This window comes from Ziziphus jujuba, chromosome 9 (assembly GCF_031755915.1).
Source record: "Ziziphus jujuba cultivar Dongzao chromosome 9, ASM3175591v1".
NCBI lineage: Eukaryota > Viridiplantae > Streptophyta > Magnoliopsida > Rosales > Rhamnaceae > Ziziphus > Ziziphus jujuba.
In genome coordinates this window covers 23,678,754-23,699,512 of record NC_083387.1, presented here as the reverse complement: position 1 = coordinate 23,699,512, position 20,759 = coordinate 23,678,754, and the positions used below count along the sequence as shown (strand labels likewise).

The 20,759-nt window shown below is 31.3% G+C and overlaps 3 protein-coding genes across 9 annotated transcripts; 2 read left to right on the top strand and 1 right to left on the bottom strand.

Annotated features, from left to right (window-relative positions):
* The first annotated feature begins 5,466 nt into the window (after nucleotides 1-5,466).
* Nucleotides 5,467-10,677, top strand: LOC107427484 (DUF21 domain-containing protein At2g14520). Of its 6 annotated transcripts, none has more exons than XM_016037860.4 (11): nucleotides 5,467-5,978; nucleotides 7,524-7,600; nucleotides 7,694-7,777; nucleotides 7,998-8,111; nucleotides 8,234-8,320; nucleotides 8,602-8,741; nucleotides 8,838-8,925; nucleotides 9,482-9,555; nucleotides 9,669-9,787; nucleotides 9,952-10,220; nucleotides 10,322-10,677. In XM_016037860.4, exons 1-11 carry the CDS (start codon nucleotides 5,801-5,803, stop codon nucleotides 10,364-10,366), a joined length of 1,275 nt encoding a protein of 424 aa, XP_015893346.1. In that variant the 5' UTR covers nucleotides 5,467-5,800; the 3' UTR covers nucleotides 10,367-10,677. The 6 variants fall into 6 exon arrangements, with proteins under 6 accessions (XP_015893346.1, XP_015893345.1, XP_015893343.1 ...); XM_016037859.4 differs by having other exon boundaries at nucleotides 9,949-10,220; XM_016037857.4 differs by having other exon boundaries at nucleotides 9,669-9,793; nucleotides 9,949-10,220.
* A 1,560-nt stretch (nucleotides 10,678-12,237) lies between these two features.
* LOC107427467 (CAX-interacting protein 4) lies at nucleotides 12,238-14,719 on the bottom strand. Of its 2 annotated transcripts, none has more exons than XM_016037837.4 (4): nucleotides 14,559-14,719; nucleotides 13,883-14,092; nucleotides 12,853-13,126; nucleotides 12,238-12,714 (listed from the first exon to the last, which is right to left on the bottom strand). In XM_016037837.4, exons 2-4 carry the CDS (start codon nucleotides 14,049-14,051, stop codon nucleotides 12,387-12,389), a joined length of 771 nt encoding a protein of 256 aa, XP_015893323.1. In that variant the 5' UTR covers nucleotides 14,052-14,092; nucleotides 14,559-14,719; the 3' UTR covers nucleotides 12,238-12,386. The 2 variants fall into 2 exon arrangements, with proteins under 2 accessions (XP_015893323.1, XP_060667310.1); XM_060811327.1 differs by having other exon boundaries at nucleotides 13,883-14,089; nucleotides 14,559-14,713.
* A 1,145-nt stretch (nucleotides 14,720-15,864) lies between these two features.
* On the top strand, nucleotides 15,865-20,472 carry LOC107427460 (LL-diaminopimelate aminotransferase, chloroplastic). Its single transcript, XM_016037831.4, has 10 exons — nucleotides 15,865-16,071; nucleotides 16,314-16,390; nucleotides 16,516-16,583; nucleotides 16,895-17,011; nucleotides 17,428-17,490; nucleotides 18,213-18,317; nucleotides 18,437-18,487; nucleotides 18,699-19,019; nucleotides 19,396-19,602; nucleotides 19,949-20,472. Exons 1-10 carry the CDS (start codon nucleotides 15,983-15,985, stop codon nucleotides 20,240-20,242), a joined length of 1,392 nt encoding a protein of 463 aa, XP_015893317.3. The 5' UTR covers nucleotides 15,865-15,982; the 3' UTR covers nucleotides 20,243-20,472.
* The last annotated feature ends 287 nt before the right edge of the window (nucleotides 20,473-20,759 follow it).

The window sequence follows — 20,759 nt, the reverse complement described above, 5'->3', positions numbered from 1 at the left end:
ACATTTATATATATATATATATATAAATTCTATGTTACAGACAATCTACATGTAAACCGCATTCAAAATAAATATTTAAAAAAAAAATATCAATTTTGCTATATATATATATATATATATATATATGTATAAAAACAGATTTTTTTATTTTTTAGAAAATGACACTTTAGGTAGGATGCGCACCTGAAAGCTATATATATATTATCTTTCATGAAATAATTAATAATTTGAATGTGACTTTCCCTTATTTGGCTTCTACCCCATAAGAAGGGAGTGAGGCTAATTTTGTCCATCACCCCTTCACCAACCGGCCGACAACTAAAAAGATATGCTCCAAAATTAACGTAAAGTAAGATAAAGCAAGATAACATGTTTTTTAACTTCACTCAAGTTTATGTATATAAATATATAGTCCAGCTTAAAAAATATATATTAAATCATGATATCGTGCTAATATATATCTCATAACAAATTACGAACACATATTTGTAAAATATTTTTAATTTAGTATTCTCAATAAAATTTAATTATATATATACATATATAAATATATACATGTTAACAAAGTAATCATTATTTAATATTTGGCACCTACCTATATATATTAACAAAGTATATGCATAAAACAATTGTTTCATTAATTAACGACACTTTTAATATTTAACATCTTATTATATTTTCATCAACTCATATATTAATCATTTTTACGTAATTGGTCTATTACAAAAAAAAAAAAAAATCACATTTATCACTCCAAACAATTGCATCTAACTAGCCATTAAACCAATCTGGACCACTTCGAACATGGTGGTCCTCTTCTAACCAATTACAATAATTATCACAATTATGGGGTGTTTGATAAAAACAACAATATTGAGAGAAACTGATTTTTGAAAATTAGTTTCCTAAGAATGAGTTTTTTTAGGATTTTTTTTATAGTGTTTGTTTAATTATAGAGAAAAATAGTACTTATAAGTAATTATAAAAATTTACACATTAAAATTAAAAAATAAAATTGTATTTAAAAAATATGTAATATCAGTTTCTCAGAAAATTTTAGAATGACATATTTTTGGTAGGATCCACTTTCTCTGTCTGTTTCCATATTACGAGATTTATTTTCCACTGGGGCTCACAAATTCCTTTTTTTAAAAATGATCCAAATAGAAAAAAATTTTACTTTCCTATAAAATTTTAAATTCCCACTAAATTTACCACTACCCAAATATTCTATTAATAGTAAAGCGAGCTTCACTATGAATCAAAGTATTTGTTCTACAGGAAGAGAAAAACACAAATAAAATCCCACATGTTTTTTGGGTGTAGTAAAACCAGATGTTATGTGGACCAATTCATGTAAAAACATTAATTGAAAATCTATATATATATATATATATTTTTTTTTTTGAAAAAAAAAATTTCGTGGTTGAGTTTACAAATTATTGGTAGTCCAATAATTACAAGATTAGATAGACAATTCAATTAGCTTACATTAAAGCCTTCATGAATATTTGGCTCTACAAGACACCGAAAAGTCATGGTCGAAAATATTTGTGACAGTTTAAGATAATATTTTTAGGACTCCTAGTGTAAGGTGAACCATGAATATTTCAACATAAACTATATATGCACGTGTGTTGCGTCGTGATTTCATTATAGAACGATAGTGTGGGTTTTAATATTTTGGTTATAGATTATTTTGTACCATTATCTTTAATATTTTTATGACTCTTGGATGAAAACCCTGCTATATTTTCTTGCTCAAACATTTTTTTTTTTTGGCAAGTGTATTTATTAGTAAACTTGTATGTTTGTTTTGAATAACACAAAATATTGCGGTTAGTGTTGTAAACTTGCCATTTCAATTTGTTAAGAGAAATGCAAACTAGATTTCCGGAAAAAAAAAAAAAAAAAAAGAGAGGAAATGCTAATTAAGAACGATCTATAATAATTTATCCTGAAAGATATAAGTAGTTATTAACTAATTATAGGTTTAAATGCATTTTGATTATTATATATATATATATATATATATATATATCTCTTCTAATTTGGAGAAGGTTCATTTTGAGCATCTAACATTTTTTTTTTTTCGATATCTTTTAGCTCTAAAACTAAAAGGTTATGCATTTGAAACAGATTTGTTAAATATTAAGTAATCTTAACGATTCATCCATTTATTTTGTTCATGCGCATGTTTTTAACACTAAATATTTTTTTCTTTTTTTCTTTTTTTATTAAAAATGATCATTAACTCATCTTAAGTTATCCCAAAATTGTTAACTCAGTCTTTTAGTAGTTTTTCTTTTATTTTTAGTGATTAACTTGGAAATAATTGTGCAGCACATAAGCTTGCCAAATTTGCTGTAACGTGTATAGAAGTTTGGATTGAGGAAGGTCCCATTTGGCTTTTTCATTTTCTCCAAGTTGATGTACTTCATGACTTCAGGTGTTGTCTTTATTTATTTCATATTTTCCTTTATATGAAAATCCCAAATTTGCCATTTATTGGTAAAAATAAAGAAAAAATAAAAATTTAGGGGTAAAAAACATGCACATGAGAAGTACATGGATGAACTATTAGCATTCAAGGGATTTACCTAAATTTTATACCCTTTCAAATAGGAAAAAAAATAAAAAAATAAAAAATTAGAGATTCTAAAAATGAAACCTATTATTGAATAGAAGATAATAAAGTGCATTTAATACTTAAATCGATATTGATTTTGGTTGTGCAACAATGTTAGAAGCATTAAATGATGTAACATTATTTTATTGTTGTTTGTTATATTCACATTAAAGAATGTAATTCTTTGTAGAGATAATTATAACTGATATTTCATTTTAAAAGCAAAGAAACATCAGCTATTTCATATTTTCATTTTAAATGTTTATTCTTTTTAACAAAAATTTTCAAGCATTAAAGAAGACATATTAAAATGCAAGAAAAAAATATTCTTAATTTTAAAACAAAAAATAAAAATAAAAATAGCAAAATATAATTTCCTACAAAATTTAAAACGTTTACCAAATATGAGAGAGGTTATTTTTCTTTCCTTTTATTTTTTCCCCTTTTACAATCCAAATACATAATGAGTCATGATTATTAATCTAGAATCTCATTTATAAGAGGACAAACATAGAGTCATCAGCAACCCATGAAAAGGATATTTGCATCCAATTAGTCTAAAAGCTATATCTTAATTAAAAAAAAATAAAATAGCAAATTATATTTCCTATTTCAAGGATTAAAAATTTTGTAAAATTATTTATAGTTCATGTATTTTTAACAATTTTATTTTTCATCTTATATAATTATTCTTATCATCATTTCTCACAGTCAACTCAGCATCGTTATCATCAAGCTTGCAATGACACTGACTCATCAATAAGGACAAAATTCATTATATGATATGATTAATTATATGTATCGTAAATGTATACCTAACATTAGCTAGATTTCATGCTTTAAATTATTTAAAACCCAACGATGTCCCAAACCCCCGAAAAACAAAAAATAAAAATAAAAAAAATAATAAAATAAAAAAAAAATTATTGCGAACCCCAACAAATGTTTTATTACAATGTTTTCTCTTCTTAATTGATAAGAACTATTATATAGCTTCTGTTAGGTTTTTCATTTTCTTTTTTAAATATTAGAGTTAAAAATTCATATTCGGCATCCTTGTCTGAGTCATCGGCTGAGTTGTCTTTACAGGATTGTTTTTTGTGACATTATTTAACATACCCATCTCATTATTTCAGTTTTTCATGCTGCATCTTTATAAATTAAATAAGTTGCATTTTTTACTTTTTTTTTTTTAAAAAAAACACAGCGTTTTATTACATAACTTTTTTTTGTCCCGTTATTAATAATTAAAATTTGCACATAAAAATACAAATAAAAATTATAAAATACATAAAAATGTCCCACAAAAGAATAGTAGTTCCTAGAATCATTAAAGAACTAATTTACCACTCACTTTAATTAAATACAGAGCTGAACTGAGCTGACACATATGTATCAGCAAACCTTGAAATTCAAATTTTGAAAAAAGAAAAAAGGAAAAAAAAAAAGAAAAAAGAAAAAAAAAGAGGTTGAAATTCAATCTTGATACCCATGCACAACCGCACATTGCCTCACAAATAACCACGCGTCATCCCCACTATCCTAATCCAATCTCTACATTTAACATTTTCACCCCCCACCACCATAACCCACAAAACACGCTTAAAATTTATAATATTATACAAAGTTAACTATAATAGTCTATACATGTTAAATTAATTTCCTAAAGTTTGGATGTTATAGTTTGTTTGGTTTGGACTATGGAGTTTGTTTTTTATTTTTTTGATTTTTTTTAAATATTTACTGTAATTGTGTATGACTGAAAGTTTGCTGCATCCATTGATGTTAGCTAATATTAAAAGTGTGATAATATAATATAATATATTAGTGGACATAATTACAGCCCAAAAAAAAAAAAAAAAGAAAAAGATAAAAATATACTAACGGACTTCAAAATCTCCAGAAGTTAATTTGGCATGTCTAAAATTACTGGCCAATTAATTCTTACAAAAGCTTAAGATGGTATATAAGTGAAGTGTCCAAAGACTAACTTGGCTGGGTGTTTTCAGAAGGAACCAAAAAAATAATAATGACAATAATTAAAAAAGAAAAAAGAAAAAGAAAGAAGAAGAAGAAGAAGATGGAGGCTTGGTGTAATGGTAGTTTTCAATTTTTTTGTTTCGTCTAAAGCTTGTAGTAGAATTTGGTTTCAAACTAAGGCAACCAAAAGTAAAACTGGAAAAAGATTGAAAACCAAAAATAAATGAACAACTTGCTATTTGTTAAATAAAACTATAATAATATTGAAAGGCATTGTTTTTCCAATTGCTAATAATTAATTTTCTTTCTTTTTTTTTTCAATAATTAATTTTTATCTGAAAATTTAGAGTACATTTGATTTAGAAAATAATTATTCATAAAAATGAAAAAGAAAAAAATAAATAAAATAATGATTTCGATTTAAAATTTACCTTTTAAAAATAGCAAATTCATCAATGAAAAGTCAAGTAACAATTTTAAAATTAAAAAAAAAAAACTATTCGTTCAAATAAAAAATTATTATTTTTTTATTTAAAAATATATCAAATATAAAAAATTAATATTATAAAATATTTTATTTTATTTTTATATTCATTCGAATACTAAACATGTTAATGGTCTTTACTATATAGGTTACTATAACCGAGAACAAATTAATGATAATTTTAAAGTTAAAAGCAGATATATGCCCCAAAAAAAAAAAAAAAAAAGGGGAAAAAAGTTGAAAATTTGGTTAAAAATAAAAAAATAAAAAAATGGCACTGTATCGGTGCCATTTTCACTCTCGTTTTTTATTTTATTTTTCAGATTTGGGATTCTCCTGGATTTCCGTATTCGCATACACGTATTATACACACACATACTCTCTCTCTCTCTCTCTCCAACCTGTACACCATATCATTCATTCTCTATAAGTACTCTTTTCTCACACTATCTATCTCTCTGTCTGTATCTTCTAGTTCGGTGCCAAAATCTGGCTTTGATTCTTCAAGAAGGCTCAGGAATGGAGGTGGTGGAGCGTTGGTTGCCTGAAATAGTGTTTTTATGAGTGATAAGAAAAAAATAAAATAAAGTAGGTCGTTTTGCTGTGGACTTGAACTGGAATTTGAAAACTCGGTGGAGAATTTGGGAAGGTGAAGAGGTGCTGAGAGAAGAAGGAAAAATATATATATATATTTTTTTGGGTTGTGAATGGCGGTGGAATACGAGTGCTGCGAGACTGGTTTCTTCATTCACATAGGGGTAATTGTGTTCTTGGTCTTGTTCGCCGGGTTAATGTCCGGTCTCACTTTGGGCCTTATGTCTATGAGTCTTGTCGATCTTGAAGTCCTTGCCAGGTCCGGGACTCCCAAGGATCGCAAGCATGCCGGTAACCCCTTTTTTTATTTTATTTTTTTCTTTTTCGCTCTGTTTGGTTGCTAAGAATTTTTATTTGGGTAAAGGAAAGAAAGTAAAGATGATTAGCTTCGAGAATTGGTTTTGTGTTTTTATGTCGGTGGGACCCAAGACTATTGTTTAATTTTAAGCTGAAACTGTCTTTGTTTTGGCTAGCTTTTTAATATTGAAAGAAAGAAGAAAAACTTTATCTGCATATTTTATTAGTTAGTTGGTTTCATTTTCCTTTGCGTCTCGAAAACAAATTAGATGATTATTGGTTTTCAGCTCCATTTCTTGTTGTTGTTGTTTGTTTTTTTTTTTTTTCGTGTTTTTGTCGTTGCAAATTTGTGTCTGGATGGGCTAGAGCTAGAAAATTTCGTCAAGTTTTCTGTTTTTGGAACGTCGATCCTTAGCTAAATGGTTTAGTATCCAATTAGAGTCCAGTGTCTTCAAATGATTAAACTGAAAACTTTTAGCTGCCATGGATATATTTATTTTATTTCATATTTTTTTATGAATGAAGGAGACAACTTTGTTGGTGGTTGGTTTCTTACTCATGCTGAATCTTTTATTTAACATGGCTTGTCTTTGCTTCATTTTTAACGAATGTTTTACAACAGTTTGCTTATTGGATGTATGCTATACCTAAATTACAAGTTCATTCTGCAAACTTAGAATTTATGGGCAGTTGATTATTCGCATGTGTAGCCGTGTAGCTATCCAAAAGTTTTATTTCATTTCGTCTTCTCTTTTGCTGTTCCTCTTAGTCTCTCTATTATATAACCAAACATCAACTTTGAAACTTTTGGAATAGCTAATTTGTCAATCTTAGTTTACCATTTTGAGAATTCTAGTGCTACTTGAAAAAAATGCAACCTAAGGAAGATGGTAAAAGACTTTCTTCTGGAAATTCTCAAACTACTTGAAATAGCAACTGAGAAATTACTTGCTTATTCTATTTAGTTTGGGCAGATAACTGTTAAAACTATTGGAACTTAGTTTGCCACATAATTTTGGTTGAGAGCAAATAGCATTGATAAAATTTTTAGGCAGTGGAAATGTTTTCTTTACTGTTACAGTAACTAACCCAGCCATGATGTGTATAGATGGGAGAAATATTAACTCTTTACTTGAATGTTCACTACTTACCTTCTAAATCCATTAAAAAGTCATTTATATTTGCTCAAAGATAGAAAGATGACATGTTGGTGACAGTGAGTTTGTGTATGTCCTCACAAACAGCGGTGGAGGGAGAAAGAGTGCTTCACACAGTTGGAAGGAAACCATAAATAATGGGCTAAACTATGTTACTGTGTATAAAATAGTTTGATGTATTGTTGTCATGGTATGGTAACAGTTTCTAAGTTATCTATGCTATATTGAGGATGGTAGCTGTTGTTGCTATAACAAAGGTCTGGCAATGATGACAGCTGGAGTGCTGCATAATCTTTGCATTGGTTTTTTAATCAATGAATGCTAAATGATATTGTTTGACTACATACTGTTCATGCTGATTTGTACTGGTTTAACATTACAGAAAAGATATTGCCGGTTGTCAAAAAACAACATTTATTGCTTTGCACCCTACTAATTTGTAATGCTGCTGCAATGGAGGTATATTTGCTTAAATTTATTTCAAAAACTACTAATATGTATACAATTTTAAAATAGGCTTAGTAACTTCAATTTGGCTTTTCATTTTGTCAGGCGCTTCCCATTTTTCTTGATGGTCTGGTTACAGCCTGGGGTGCTATTCTTATTTCAGTGACATTGATTCTTCTATTTGGTGAGGTGAATATAAGGATAACTAAGTCAGGATAGACAGTTGTTTTTAGTTAGCGTGCAATGTGAATTTTATTGCTAGTGGTTCTTTTGGGATAGATTCACTTGATGGTGGATTCAATCTCCTGCAACAATTGCAGCAAGCCAAGGAGACCTTGGTCCATGTATATGTTGTGATGAAGTCTAATGTGGTATTTGAGTTTGCTAATATCTCTTCACTTGTGTTCAGATTATACCACAATCTGTTTGTTCTCGATATGGTTTAGCAATTGGTGCTACAGTAGCCCCGCTTGTCCGAGTGCTTGTTTGGGTCTGCTTTCCTGTGGCATTTCCAATTAGCAAGGTGATATGTCCTCACTTAGTATTTGTCTATTTAGGTGGTTTATGGCAGAGATGAATTCAGAATGACTGATTATAATTTTTATGTCAATTTTCTTGTCTAATTGTGTTTTAATGGTTCTCCAGCTATTAGACTTTCTGTTGGGACATGGACATGTAGCTTTATTTCGCAGAGCTGAGTTGAAAACACTTGTAGATTTGCATGGTAATGAGGTGTGTATGACAACTTCTCAAGATTTTTGGATTTCCAAGTTAAAATCCTAACATATAATCATCATCACCCTTGTTTCACCATTGAGTGCATCATAATGCACCTATATTTTTACCTTTCATATGTACTTGAAAGTTGTTTAATAGCTCTGCATGTCATGACTTATTATGCTGCTGTCTTTATATTTTCCTTTTTTATATATTGTTCAACCGCATCATGCTTAATATACTCATTTGCCTGGGCCTTTTCCCCTTCTTCTAACTGTATCTTGACATGTTCTTAGGCTGGAAAAGGTGGAGAATTGACACATGATGAGACAACAATTATTGCCGGTGCACTTGAGCTTACAGAGAAAACAGCCGGTGATGCTATGACTCCTATTTCTGAAACTTTTGCAATTGATATCAATGCCAAGCTTGACAGGTGATGTGTTGTAAACTTAATATTAAAGATTACCTTGTGTTGGTAGTGCACTTTGGTTTTGCTTAGCTAGAATGCTAAATGCTTTTTATCACATAGGGATTTGATGAGTCTAATACTGGAGAAAGGGCATAGCAGAGTACCCGTTTATTATGAGGAACCTACAAACATAATTGGACTTATACTGGTAACTTCCTTCTTTCTTTCTTCTTTTATATATATATATATATATATCTTGCATTGGTTGTAAATGAAGGTTAAAGAGTTCATTTGAATTCTTTTTGTTTGCAGTGTCCTTTTTATTGACTTTTTCTTCTTTATGATAGAATATGCTCATTTATGTTTCAATGAGTTAGTTCATTGCTATCATAAAGACTCCTATTTATCCTTGTGAAGGTGCTTTATAGAAAGTGCATTTTGGAACTTCTAAACAGGTTTTTGTGTTGATTCGGTTCCATATAATCATGTAGGGTTAAAAAATAGCATCTGAACATAACTTTATATTCGACGAGTAATTTATGGAGATTCTAGTAATTGGTAGCTATTGAAATGCAAGTAGATGGTGATTATCATCATATTTACTTATCTAAACATGGAGTGCATAAATTTGTACATATAATCTGTGTGGTAGTCTGGCATTTTCCAATATTAATATAATAGTAATGTTGCTAATCACTTTCGCCCCTCTTTAACTTATTTATTTTCCTTCATAACATTTCTCAATTTAATATTTTGATCTACAGGTCAAGAATTTGTTGACAATTCACCCACAAGATGAGGTACCTGTAAAGACAGTTACCATACGCAGGATTCCAAGGTAGTTTTTCTGGGATGAAGAAATGCCAAAAAATGTTATGGGTTTAAGTAAATCACTCGACAATGAGAAGCACTTAAACTTATACACTCATATTCCTCACTTTTTTTTAATAGGGTTCTTGAAACTTTGCCATTGTATGATATATTGAACGAGTTTCAAAAGGGTCATAGTCACATGGCTGTTGTTATAAGAAGATCCAATAAGACAGAGGAGAAGCCTGTCAGCAAACCTGGTGACTGTATGCACCCGCTCCCTTTAGAAAGCCTTGAAAACTTTTCTTGCCTGAAAGTTTCTTCAGACCCTTGAAACGCTTTTAAGTCTTAACTATGATTAATTTTTCTTTATGATAATAGTTCCTTACTTTTTTTATCTCTCTCTCTCTCTCTCTCTAAGTAGATTCAGTGAAAGATGTGAAAATTGATGTTGATGGTGAAAAACCTCCTCAAGAGAAGATTCTAAAGAGCAAGAGACCAATCCATAAATGGAAGAGCTTTCCTGCCAGTGCGAATAATTCATATAGAAGTGGGTCTAGGAGTAAGAAGTGGACGAAGGACATGTACTCAGATATCCTGCAGATAGATGGCAATCCACTCCCAAAGCTCCCTGAAGAGGAAGAAGCTGTGGGCGTTATTACAATGGAGGATGTGATTGAGGAACTTTTGCAGGTAATGACCGGCAATATAGAGTTCTGTTACCTGACTTTTTTATCTTCTTCCAAAGTATCTCATCGATGTTCTTGCTATTGATGTTAATTTTGCTTGTGTAGGAGGAGATCTTTGATGAGACCGATCATCATTATGAGGATTCATGACATTGGCCTATCTGCAAAAAGATGAATCAGTACATAGAATTATAAAAATTTGTTGTATTTGTTTCAATCTTTTGGTTGTATTAGGATTTGGTTCTGGTCGGATACCACGAAGAGTAGTATGAGTTGTAGCACTGGTGGTTAATATGTGTAAGAAGGATATGTAGCATTTGTTACACGCTGTTGTCATGGTACTCCGTAAGATAAGAAACTGGAAGACGAAAGATAATTTTCCTTGTTTTGGCGGTTGAGATGTAAGAAAAGCTTTTGTATTTAGAGTTACAGATTGGTGTGAGTGAACTGCTTTACGTTTATTGCCAGATTGATAATGAATGCGTCCAAAATGCCCTATTTTGGTGGAACATTGGTCAGTTTTTCGACCAACATATACAATGGAATTCTTAAAACTTGCGTAAATGAGCGGTCATTTTTTGAAAAGAAAGCTTACATTGTTGTATACCAAGTACAGTAGCAGTGAAAATGAAATCGATTTATGCAATAAATAATAGACGCGGAAAACTTTTTGTTTTGGGGGTAAATAATAGACTCTGAAAACTAATGCAGTAGAACACAGATAAATATTATACAATTTTAAATTACCACTCTGCTGACTGAGACTTATAAATCGTGGAATGAAAAACCCATTTGGAAATCATGCGGCACATTGTGTTTTTATCATATATTAGATATTAATTCGTCATCATTATTGATTTTTTTTTTTCCATTTTTATTGACTAATATATATTTTAAAACAAAATTACTTCATAAGAATCAAATGCTTGTTCTAATAAGAACAAACAAATTGAGAACATACAGCGGAAAAATTAAATAAAAAACAAAGAATAAGAACAAAAACCAATTGCCAATGCAGCGGGCGAAAAAATATTTCTTCAGCCGACAAGAACATTAATTGGCAATTGCATTGGAATGTAGTGGACCTCGTTATCCTACTTCATAATGTTAAGGGATATACTTGCCTTCCATTTTGCTCCAATATTATAAACTGAGCCCTGTATTTTTATTTGTTTATTTTTCAATTAAGATCCTTTAATTTGAGTTTTAAAATGGATTTCAATATTTTTAATTGATTTTTTTTAAAAAATATATTGAGAGCTTCAAATTTTAAATTTTATTAGTCACTATATATAGAAATATTTATAATACAGTTTTTTTTTTTTTAAATCATAATATAGTTAACCTTATTATCTATTTCATCTTTTAAACTAATTATATTTCTAAACCCTCTATTTTTTACCTCAAATTTTACAATGAATCTGCATTTTTTTGGCTAAATTTTTGTCATCATTTTAGTTCACTTTTCAAATTAACAGAAAAAGGATCTCAATTGAAAAAAAAAAAAGGCTATCCAAAATTCACAATAAAATCAAATACAACAAATTAAAAAAAACCTCTTTTGTTTTTATCACTTTGCAAAAGTAATCTTCTAAAAATTTATTGAAAACTCCCCTCGTATTTTTCTTTTGGTAACAACATTTTACATTCATACACTATGCTATTTTTATTTCCCCCCCCCCCCCCCCCCACCCAAAGCCATGCTGCCTTTTATGGTTTGCCCCTGGTACCATTATATTCAAACCTTCCACAGTATCTGATGAACTTTTATTTATTTATTTATTTCTATCATATCAGTTGAGAAAATTTGTTGTATTTGTTTCAATATTTCAGCCCCATTAGGATTTGGCTTCGGTCAGATATCATAAAGTGTAGTAGAATTGTAGAACTGGTGGTTAATATGTGTAGGAAGAAAACATAGCATTTAGAAGGATATATAGCATTTGTTACACGCTGTTGTCATAGTTCTTTGTCACATGAGAAAATTTGAAGATAAAAGACAAGTTTCCCTGTTTTAGCGGTTAAAGATGAAAGAAAAGATTTTGTATTTAGAATTACAGAATGGTGTGAGTGAACTGGTCTATGTTTATTGCCAAATTGACAGTGAAAGGTGGACCAAATACCACCTATCTCTAGATATCTTCATTCTTGCCCATACATAACAAATCGCTTATTTGTAATATTTTCGTTTTTCCTTTCTCTTCTTTTTCTTATCTTTAGATTTATCCTTGGATCTTTTCTTATCAGATTGCTGCTTCTTTGACCCCCTTGAGTGAACTTTCTTTCGCTTCTTTCGCATATCATCATCATCATCCTCATCATCCTCTTCTGAGTACTTACATGACTTCAGCGAATTGGGTTTCTCTGGCCCATAGACAGCACGGTGTTCTATTATATCTGAGCTTGTTGGCTGCTCTTCGGTGGATTCTGGACAACAGGGAAGATAAGGACCAGTTTCATCCATCCTTGATCCAACAGCACCTCTGCCACGCTTGGCCCTGCCATATAACAAAAAACATCCATGTCAAATTAATTTCATTTTTCCTCCAGTTGGATATAAATACAATATGGTTAATTCACAATGCCATACATATGACAGATTGCACACAGAGAGAACAAGCACTGGCAGAGCTCACCTTGAGTGTAAAAATTCTTCAAGTTCTTCATCTCTCAAACCATCATCTTCTCTTGAATGGGAACTGTAGGCCCTTTTGCTTGAGGAGCAAGAAGCATTAGCACTGTCATTAGCTACACTGTGCCTCTTGTTTGTGCTTCTTGAGGAATTACTCTCCCTATGGTTCTTGCTGCCGCTGCTGCTCTCTTCCTTCAACTTGCCCTTAAGTCTGTCATCGAGTTCGAGCTCTTTCTGCCGTGTTCGCCACATCTCATTCACTTCAACAGCTCGATTTGCTGATTCAAGAATTTGAAAATTAAACTCAAGCTGATAGAAATTGTAACATTTACACAAAAACAAGATGAAACTCAAAAGCGCAAAATGTAAAAGAAACAAGAATGCCTTTAGACCAGCAAGAAAAAGGAAAAAGAAGATATAAATGGGCTCATCTGAGAAAATTATAGTATTATCTTCAAGAAACAAACATAAAAATGAACTGTGCCAATTTGAAAGAGAACAAAATTTACTACTTTTAAATCATTTCCATCCGAAAAGCCAGTGAAATGCATGTAATGCTGGCGCATACAGAGGTCAATTATCATCGAATTAAAGATCCTTTTGGTCCAACAGTTTCTGTTGTTGTCAGTACTGAACATATCACAACATGAAACCTTTTACTTAACTACACAACTTAAGAACTTCTGCATCAAAGCAAAGCTTTTCTTTATTAGGTTTCACAAACCCATTTTTATCATGATGAAACTCTGAACTCACAAATATTAACCAAAAACACCTAATTAGAGGAATATGGAGTAGGCATGGGATCAAAAGAACGCAGCTTCCAACCAGTACTATGCCCTTCAAAATTACTTAATAATGATGATCGTTAATTAGTGGACCTCAATAGCACTGTAAATTGTTTTTATTTGAAAAAAAACACCCACTAACTGCGCTAATTATCCTTTAAACCAAAAAAACTGTACCTTTATACGAAAATCAAAGAAAGAACAATACAAGTACAGAATTATTAACACTTAGATTAGAAAGCTTACATTGTTGTACACCAAGAACAGTAGCGGTAAGAAACCGCGAATTCGGCCGAGCCCTAACATTTGGTTTCTGAAGATAAACATGCACACCTTCCTTCTCGGCTTGCCGCCGCAATTCTGCTGCTTCTTTCATTAGAATTGCAGCTATTCTGTTCTCTGTTTCCAGATCCATCTAATCCTACCAACCCAAATTCCCTGACAAAAAACGAACTTCTGCAAACAATCCATAAACTAAATCAATGCATGCAAATAAATAATAGACACAGAAAGCCAATTTAGTAAAACAGAGAAAATTACTATGCGAATAATTACAACTTTACTAACTCAAAAGACTTATATAAATCGTGGAATGAAAAACCCATTTCAAAAATCATCCAGTAGATTATAATTATAATATATTAGATATTAATTGTTATATATTAATCTATATTTAAAAACAAAATTATTTCTTCATAATAATCAAATGCTTATTTTGATAAGAACAAGAAAGAGAGAACATATAGTGGCTGGCAAAAAACTAGATAAACAACAAAGAACAATAATAAAAACCAATCAAATTCATAGCCAAACAAACAATTCGCCGGAAATTCCAAAAAAAAAAAAAAAAAAAAAACTTGTACCGATTTTGCGAACAGAAACGGAAAATACAGAATTTTGAAAGGAAGAAAAAAAGACTCACCTCGGAATTCACAATCGAAAGGTCAAATATACGACCGAATGAATCGGAGCAACTCCGTCGAATTCGATTCACGAAGCAAAGTAGACAACTTTAACCCTAATTCTGCTACAGCGGACGATAAATTATTTTCCTTCAGCCGACTTGGCAATTGCATTGGAATTAAAACGACGTCGTTGTGGGCTAAACTTTTTTGGGACTACTTCCTTAAAATTGTTAACTAATGTTTTTGGACAAATATTCATAACTATTAAAATGATGCAGTTTATATGAAAAATAAAAAGTCAAAATTAATTATAAATTTAAGATTAATTTAAGATTATTAAATTTTTAATTTTTAATTTATTTATTATTGGATTAGACTATTTTAATATCATAGCTATGATTATTTGTCAAAAATGTTAAAATCTTTTCTACAACAAACCTTGTCCAATTTTTTTGGCCTTCTATTTTGCTCCAGTTACAAAGTGATCCTTATATTTTTTTACTTTTTCAATTAAGACCTTTAATTTAACATATTCAGAGCTTCAAATTTAAATTTTCAATATAGTCACTGTATATAAGAAACATTTATAATATAGTTAACATAATTATTTATTTCGTCTTTTAAACTTTCAACTAATTATTTTCTCTTTTACCTCAAATTTTACAATGAATCTACATTTTATTTTATTTTTTACTAAACTTTTCATTATCATTTTAGTTCACTTGTAAAATTAAATATGAAAAGGAATCTCAGTTGAAAAAGCCTAACAATGCAAAACTCACAATAAAATTGCAATGAAAAATCAGAAAAAAAAAAAAAAACTCTTTTGGTTTTTGTCCGTTCGCAAAAATACGTTTATACTTCTCAAAATACATTGAGAACTCCCCTTGTACTTTTTTTTTTTTTTCCCAAAGAGTTAAATACATTTTCGTTAACCAAAAAAAAAGAAAAAAAAAGAAAAGAAAAAGCTAGACTACTTCTTTTACACATTCGGTTAAGTTCAATTACGTATTTTTTTTTATTGGAACGGTGTGAAAGATTAAATTTATCAAAAAAAAAAAGTGTGAAAGATTAATTTAAGATTAAATTTATCCCAAAAAAAAAAAAGTGTGAAAGATTAATTTTGAAAAAATTGTAGGATTGGGCCAAACTTGCGGGAAAAACAAAAAAAAAAAAAAAAGTTAAGGGACAATTTGAGAGGCTTTATAATTTGAGGAGTAAAATGTTAAAAAATAAAAAAATAAAAAATTATAGATGGTGTAGTAAAATATAATCATATGTTGTTTTTAATATTGAATTTCAATAAATAGTTGTAAGTGTGTAAGTTAGTGTAACTGGTTGACTGGTGTCCACTGAGTCATTGAGTCTGCGTAGAAGGCGAGTTACATTGCAGCGTAGAACTTGAGCGCCGCCGAGTTATCTGTCCTCTGTTGCAGGAAAAATGTCTGTAGCTCACAACTTGAGCGCTTCAATCTCTTCCTCTTCTTCTGCTTTCTTAGTGCCCACCGATTTCAACTCCACAACTTTCAGGTTTATTCCTCTCTCTTTCTCTCTTTCTTTATTTTTTTTGGGGGATGATAATTGATAAATCAAAACCTTTCTCTGTCTGTGAAAACAGCAGCTCAATAAAACCCACACCCACATTTTGGTTTTTCCATTTTCTTCGATTTCCCATATGTTTTCTCGACAAACAAACACCAGGCATAACATTTTTTTTATATTTTATTTTTACTTTTTTTTATCTTTGGTGTGGCTAACCACTTTGGGTGCAGGCCTCGAAATGTTCCTGTTCCTGCAAAATCCTTCCGCATCTGCAAATGTGTCGCTGCTCCCCAAGAGCAGAAGACAGGTATTGTTGTCTGCTTCCTCTAATTTCGTTGTCAAAAAGCTTTTTTTTTTTTATTTGGTTTGGTTGTTTGTTGTTTTAGATTTATTTATGTGTTCCATTTTATTTTTTATTTATTTTGTATAAAGCTTACAAGACAAAGGTCTCGCGGAATGAGAATATGGCGAAACTTCAAGCGGGTTATCTTTTTCCAGAGGTTTGTTATAACACTTGCTGTTGTTTTCCATTGGTTGCTTTATGTGATAATTTGTTTACTTCTGTCTTTTCTAGTATTTTTAGTTCAACAGTTAGTGATAAGTCATTTGCGTTTTAATTTTCTTAGTCATTCAATATTACTGTATTTATTAAAACATTTGGGTTTGGACACTGTTGCATAATAGCTTTGCTAGTTTTTATTGATTTGCTTTCATTGTTACTCTCTTTATCTTGTGGTATATAAAATAAAAAATAAAAAATAAAAAAATTATTACATATTGTGATGATCCTGCATTTTATTTATTCTAATAGGTTGCTAGAAGAAGGGCTGCACACTTGCAGAAGTATCCTGATGCAAAAGTGATAAGCCTTGGGATTGGTGACACTACTGAGCCTATTCCTGAAGTCATAACCTCTGCCATGGCAAACGTATGGCTTTCTTTTGATAATTAATAGTTTTTTCTTATTACTTCCAGAATAAGAATGTGCATTTGTCATATTGAAATTTTCCTTCTCATTTTTTCATTTGAGACATGTTTTTATCCTTTCTCTAATAGCAGAGATATTTTCTTGTTCTTTGATTTCAGCTTTTTTCTTCATAATCTGTTTATTCTTCATATATCTAGACCTGGTAAAATTTAAGTTTTCTTCTTTATTTTTGAGTCGACTATAAGTTTTCTCATATTCCCTCACAAACTAGCTCTGCCCATCAACCTCACTTGCTGCATTGAAAAGAGGAGTTCACAGCCTTAGCAAAATTTTATTTTTCAAATACTTCAAAGAGTATTACTTTTGTTTTCTCTATCTTTTTCAGACTCAAATTCACATTCTTCTTACTTTGGCAGAGATCACATGCCTTGTCCACCCTAGAAGGTTACAGTGGTTATGGAGCTGAACAAGGTGAAAAGGTATTTGGCATTCTTGATAGTTGCTATTTCCTAGATTTATTTAATTACTTTTTTGATTTCTTTTGTTGGTTAACTCTCATATGAGTTTACGAGGTAGTCCTATCCTGTTCATTGCTTCATTCATTTTAAGTGCACTTAAATGAACTGATCGCTTGAGATGTTTATGGACACAGTGTATCATATGAGAAATGTTCGTAGCTTGCAATGTTATAGTTTCTGATGACTGTAATTTGATAAAGTATTATGCTTCAAGTTAGGCATCGTATGAACAGTGTAATCAATAAAATGCTAAAAAACTACAGCAGCTATTCATGTAACTATTCGGATATAATCTATGAGTTTAAAATGATTGTAAAGTCAACTCAATGGAAAATTTTAATATGGTAAAGAAAACAGTGTGTAACATTTGAACTCACGAACCCTTGAATTTGAATATTGGGGTTGGCTGCACAAAATACTTTTGTGCTGTTTAGGCTAGCATGAGTTGCTCCTATGGTATCACAACTTTCTAGAAATATTCTAAATGGTTTGGCATGAATTTTTAAGACTGGCGGTTCAATTGACAATGGTCAGTAGTTTTGAAAATATCATTTTGGTCAAAATGGACTTTTGTTGCAAGTAATATTTTAATTGTAAATACTGTTCTGTTGTATAATCTTATCGTGCTTTTTCCTTGGTGATAATTGTGATGGTTGAAGAGTTCCCTACATTTGTCTGTTCAGGCACTAAGAGCTGCAATTGCTTCAACTTTTTATAAGAACTTTGGCATAGAGGATGATGACATATTTGTCTCCGATGGTGCGAAATGTGACATATCACGCCTTCAGGTTTTTTGAGTGTTGTATATTCTGATTGCCAATTTTTTGTGTTCATTAGTTTATTTTGTTCTTACTTGTAAACTTTTTGGTGCAACATTGACTTTTCACTTTTTCACACTTTGTGGCAGGTTATGTTTGGGTCTAATGTTACAATGGCAGTGCAAGACCCATCCTATCCAGTATGTTTAGTTGGTTTTATTTCATTAAATCTCATTTTATGTAGATGTTGAATGTCTAAAAGTTAGTTTGATATGCATAGTTGGGAACATTAACTGATATCTTAAGCTTTTATGAGTAATGGTAATTTAACTATATCTATGCATAAATATGCACAAAAATTAAGGGTTTTCTTGTCAAAAATTTGGAATAACTTATCTTATTTGTTGACAGGCTTATGTAGACTCAAGTGTTATACTGGGCCAGACTGGACTGTTTCAGAAGGATGTGGAAAAGTATGGAAAGATTGAGTATATGAGGTGCACCCCTGAGAATGGTTTTTTCCCTCATCTATCTACTGTTCAGCGAACAGACATCATATTTTTTTGTTCACCAAACAACCCTACTGGTGCTGCTGCAACAAGGGAGCAGCTGACCCAACTCGTACAGTTTGCCAAGGACAATGGGACAATTATAGTCTATGATTCTGCCTATGCCCTGTATATGTCAGATGACAACCCACGGTCCATTTTTGAAATTCCTGGTGCCAAAGAGGTAAGTCTGAAGCATTTTCTTTTATTGCTAGGCAATTGAGCTTTATTTTTGTCGTGAAATTTTTGTTCTTACCATTCTTTTGACTTCTGATGTATTAATGCGAGAATAAAATTTTCTTTTATGATTTTTAAAAGGTCATCAATTTTTCTAAGCAATTGCACCTTTTCATGAACTTCAACTGTAAAGATAAGGGGAAAAAAGAGAAAGAAGGGGGAGAAGGGGGGGGGGGGGGGGGTGAGGTGGGGTGGAGGAGGAACAGAAATAGAAGGTTGGCAGATTGATTCGTGTCATTTTCTCCTTTCATGTATATCCTTTTGACACTTGTTGCTATAAATATATAATGTGGAAGATCTAAGTAACCACATGGATATTGCAGGTTGCAATAGAGACATCTTCGTTCAGTAAGTATGCTGGGTTCACTGGAGTACGTTTAGGATGGACTGTTGTTCCAAAGCAGCTGCTCTTTGCTGATGGATTTCCTGTTGCCAAGGACTTCAACCGCATTGTTAGCACTTGCTTCAATGGTGCATCTAATATTGCCCAAGCTGGTGCTCTTGCTTGCCTTTCACCAGATGGTCTTAAGGTCAGTTTTTTTTACTCTTAATTGATGCAAAAATTTAAAATAAATATATATTTTTTTAAAAAGGCACGAAAAGGCTGCTTCCAAAGGCTCCACCAAGGCATCTTTCCATTTAGTGGTCCTTCAGTAGAAACCATATTTTCTCAGTATCCTTTGGATCATGCTGGAAATTAGCTCCATACCATTAATGTTCATCATGTGTAGTTCAATTCTTTGCTAGAGAGTTATTTCATTGCTTGCATTCCACCAAATCCCAAGGCTTGAACTAGTTTGCATTGCAATTATTTCTTAGATACCAAGCTGCAAATATTATGACAAACTAACACTTAATTGATTAAATTCTTTGCAGGCTGTGTATGAAGTGATTGGCTTCTACAAAGAAAATACTAAAATAATTGTGGACACATTTAATTCACTTGGATTTAAGGTTTACGGAGGGAAGAATGGACCATATGTGTGGGTCCATTTCCCTGGCCGAAGCTCATGGGAGGTATTCAGTGAGATTCTTGAGAAGACTCATGTGGTTACCACACCCGGGAGTGGTTTTGGACCTGGCGGTGAGGGTTTTGTCAGGGTTAGTGCCTTTGGTCACAGGGAAAATATTTTGGAGGCTTGCAGAAGATTCAGGGAACTATATAGGTGAAGCACATTACTCGACTGGCCCCTCCTATCTGAGAAGCCCTTTTGCTTTGGTTTGCTTTGTTTCTCTGCTCTTGTAAACTTGGCAGTTTATCATTGGATTTTTTTGGATTGAATAATTGATAAATGCAAATCGTTAGTAGCTGAAGGAGAATTTTGTTTAGACAACTGTAATATTAGACTTCTGCTGTAATGTCATCTTAATATTTTTTAGGAAAATTTGCAAATTAGACACCTGCAGATTAATTTGATGGGCAAGCTGCTTAGGATGACATTTTGCTCTAGTTGTAGGAGTGGGTTATATACTACAGCTTGATTGCTTCCAAGCCCAAAAAGCAATTATAAAAAGCAGAGCCTAGTAGTTCCAAGTGAGGTTGTTTTAGGTGTGAGCCGTGAGAAAAGCCAGCAAAAATAATATAATGAGTTGGTTCATTTTGCACGACCAAAACATTTCTTTGATTATGTCTTTTAAATGTAATAAAAGATATGGTTGGTTTGCGCTGGCTAAACAATTTTGATTA

What these genes read in the sequence shown, in the direction of transcription:
- LOC107427484 (XM_016037857.4), top strand. Translation starts at nt 5,801, where the DNA reads ATGGCGGTGGAATACGAGTGCTGCGAGACTGGTTTCTTCATTCACATA. An exon ending in ATCAATGCCAAGCTTGACAG is followed by an intron (nt 8,742 to 8,837) that starts GTGATGTGTTGT and finishes TTTATCACATAG; the next exon opens with GGATTTGATGAGTCTAATAC. An exon ending in ACCATACGCAGGATTCCAAG is followed by an intron (nt 9,556 to 9,668) that starts GTAGTTTTTCTG and finishes TTTTTTTAATAG; the next exon opens with GGTTCTTGAAACTTTGCCAT.
- LOC107427467 (XM_016037837.4), bottom strand. Translation starts at nt 14,051, where the DNA reads ATGGATCTGGAAACAGAGAACAGAATAGCTGCAATTCTAATGAAAGAA. An exon ending in TGTTCTTGGTGTACAACAAT is followed by an intron (nt 13,127 to 13,882) that starts GTAAGCTTTCTA and finishes TTCTTGAATCAG; the next exon opens with CAAATCGAGCTGTTGAAGTG. An exon ending in GAAGAATTTTTACACTCAAG is followed by an intron (nt 12,715 to 12,852) that starts GTGAGCTCTGCC and finishes GTTATATGGCAG; the next exon opens with GGCCAAGCGTGGCAGAGGTG.
- LOC107427460 (XM_016037831.4), top strand. Translation starts at nt 15,983, where the DNA reads ATGTCTGTAGCTCACAACTTGAGCGCTTCAATCTCTTCCTCTTCTTCT. An exon ending in TCCCCAAGAGCAGAAGACAG is followed by an intron (nt 16,391 to 16,515) that starts GTATTGTTGTCT and finishes TTTTGTATAAAG; the next exon opens with CTTACAAGACAAAGGTCTCG. An exon ending in TTTCACCAGATGGTCTTAAG is followed by an intron (nt 19,603 to 19,948) that starts GTCAGTTTTTTT and finishes AATTCTTTGCAG; the next exon opens with GCTGTGTATGAAGTGATTGG.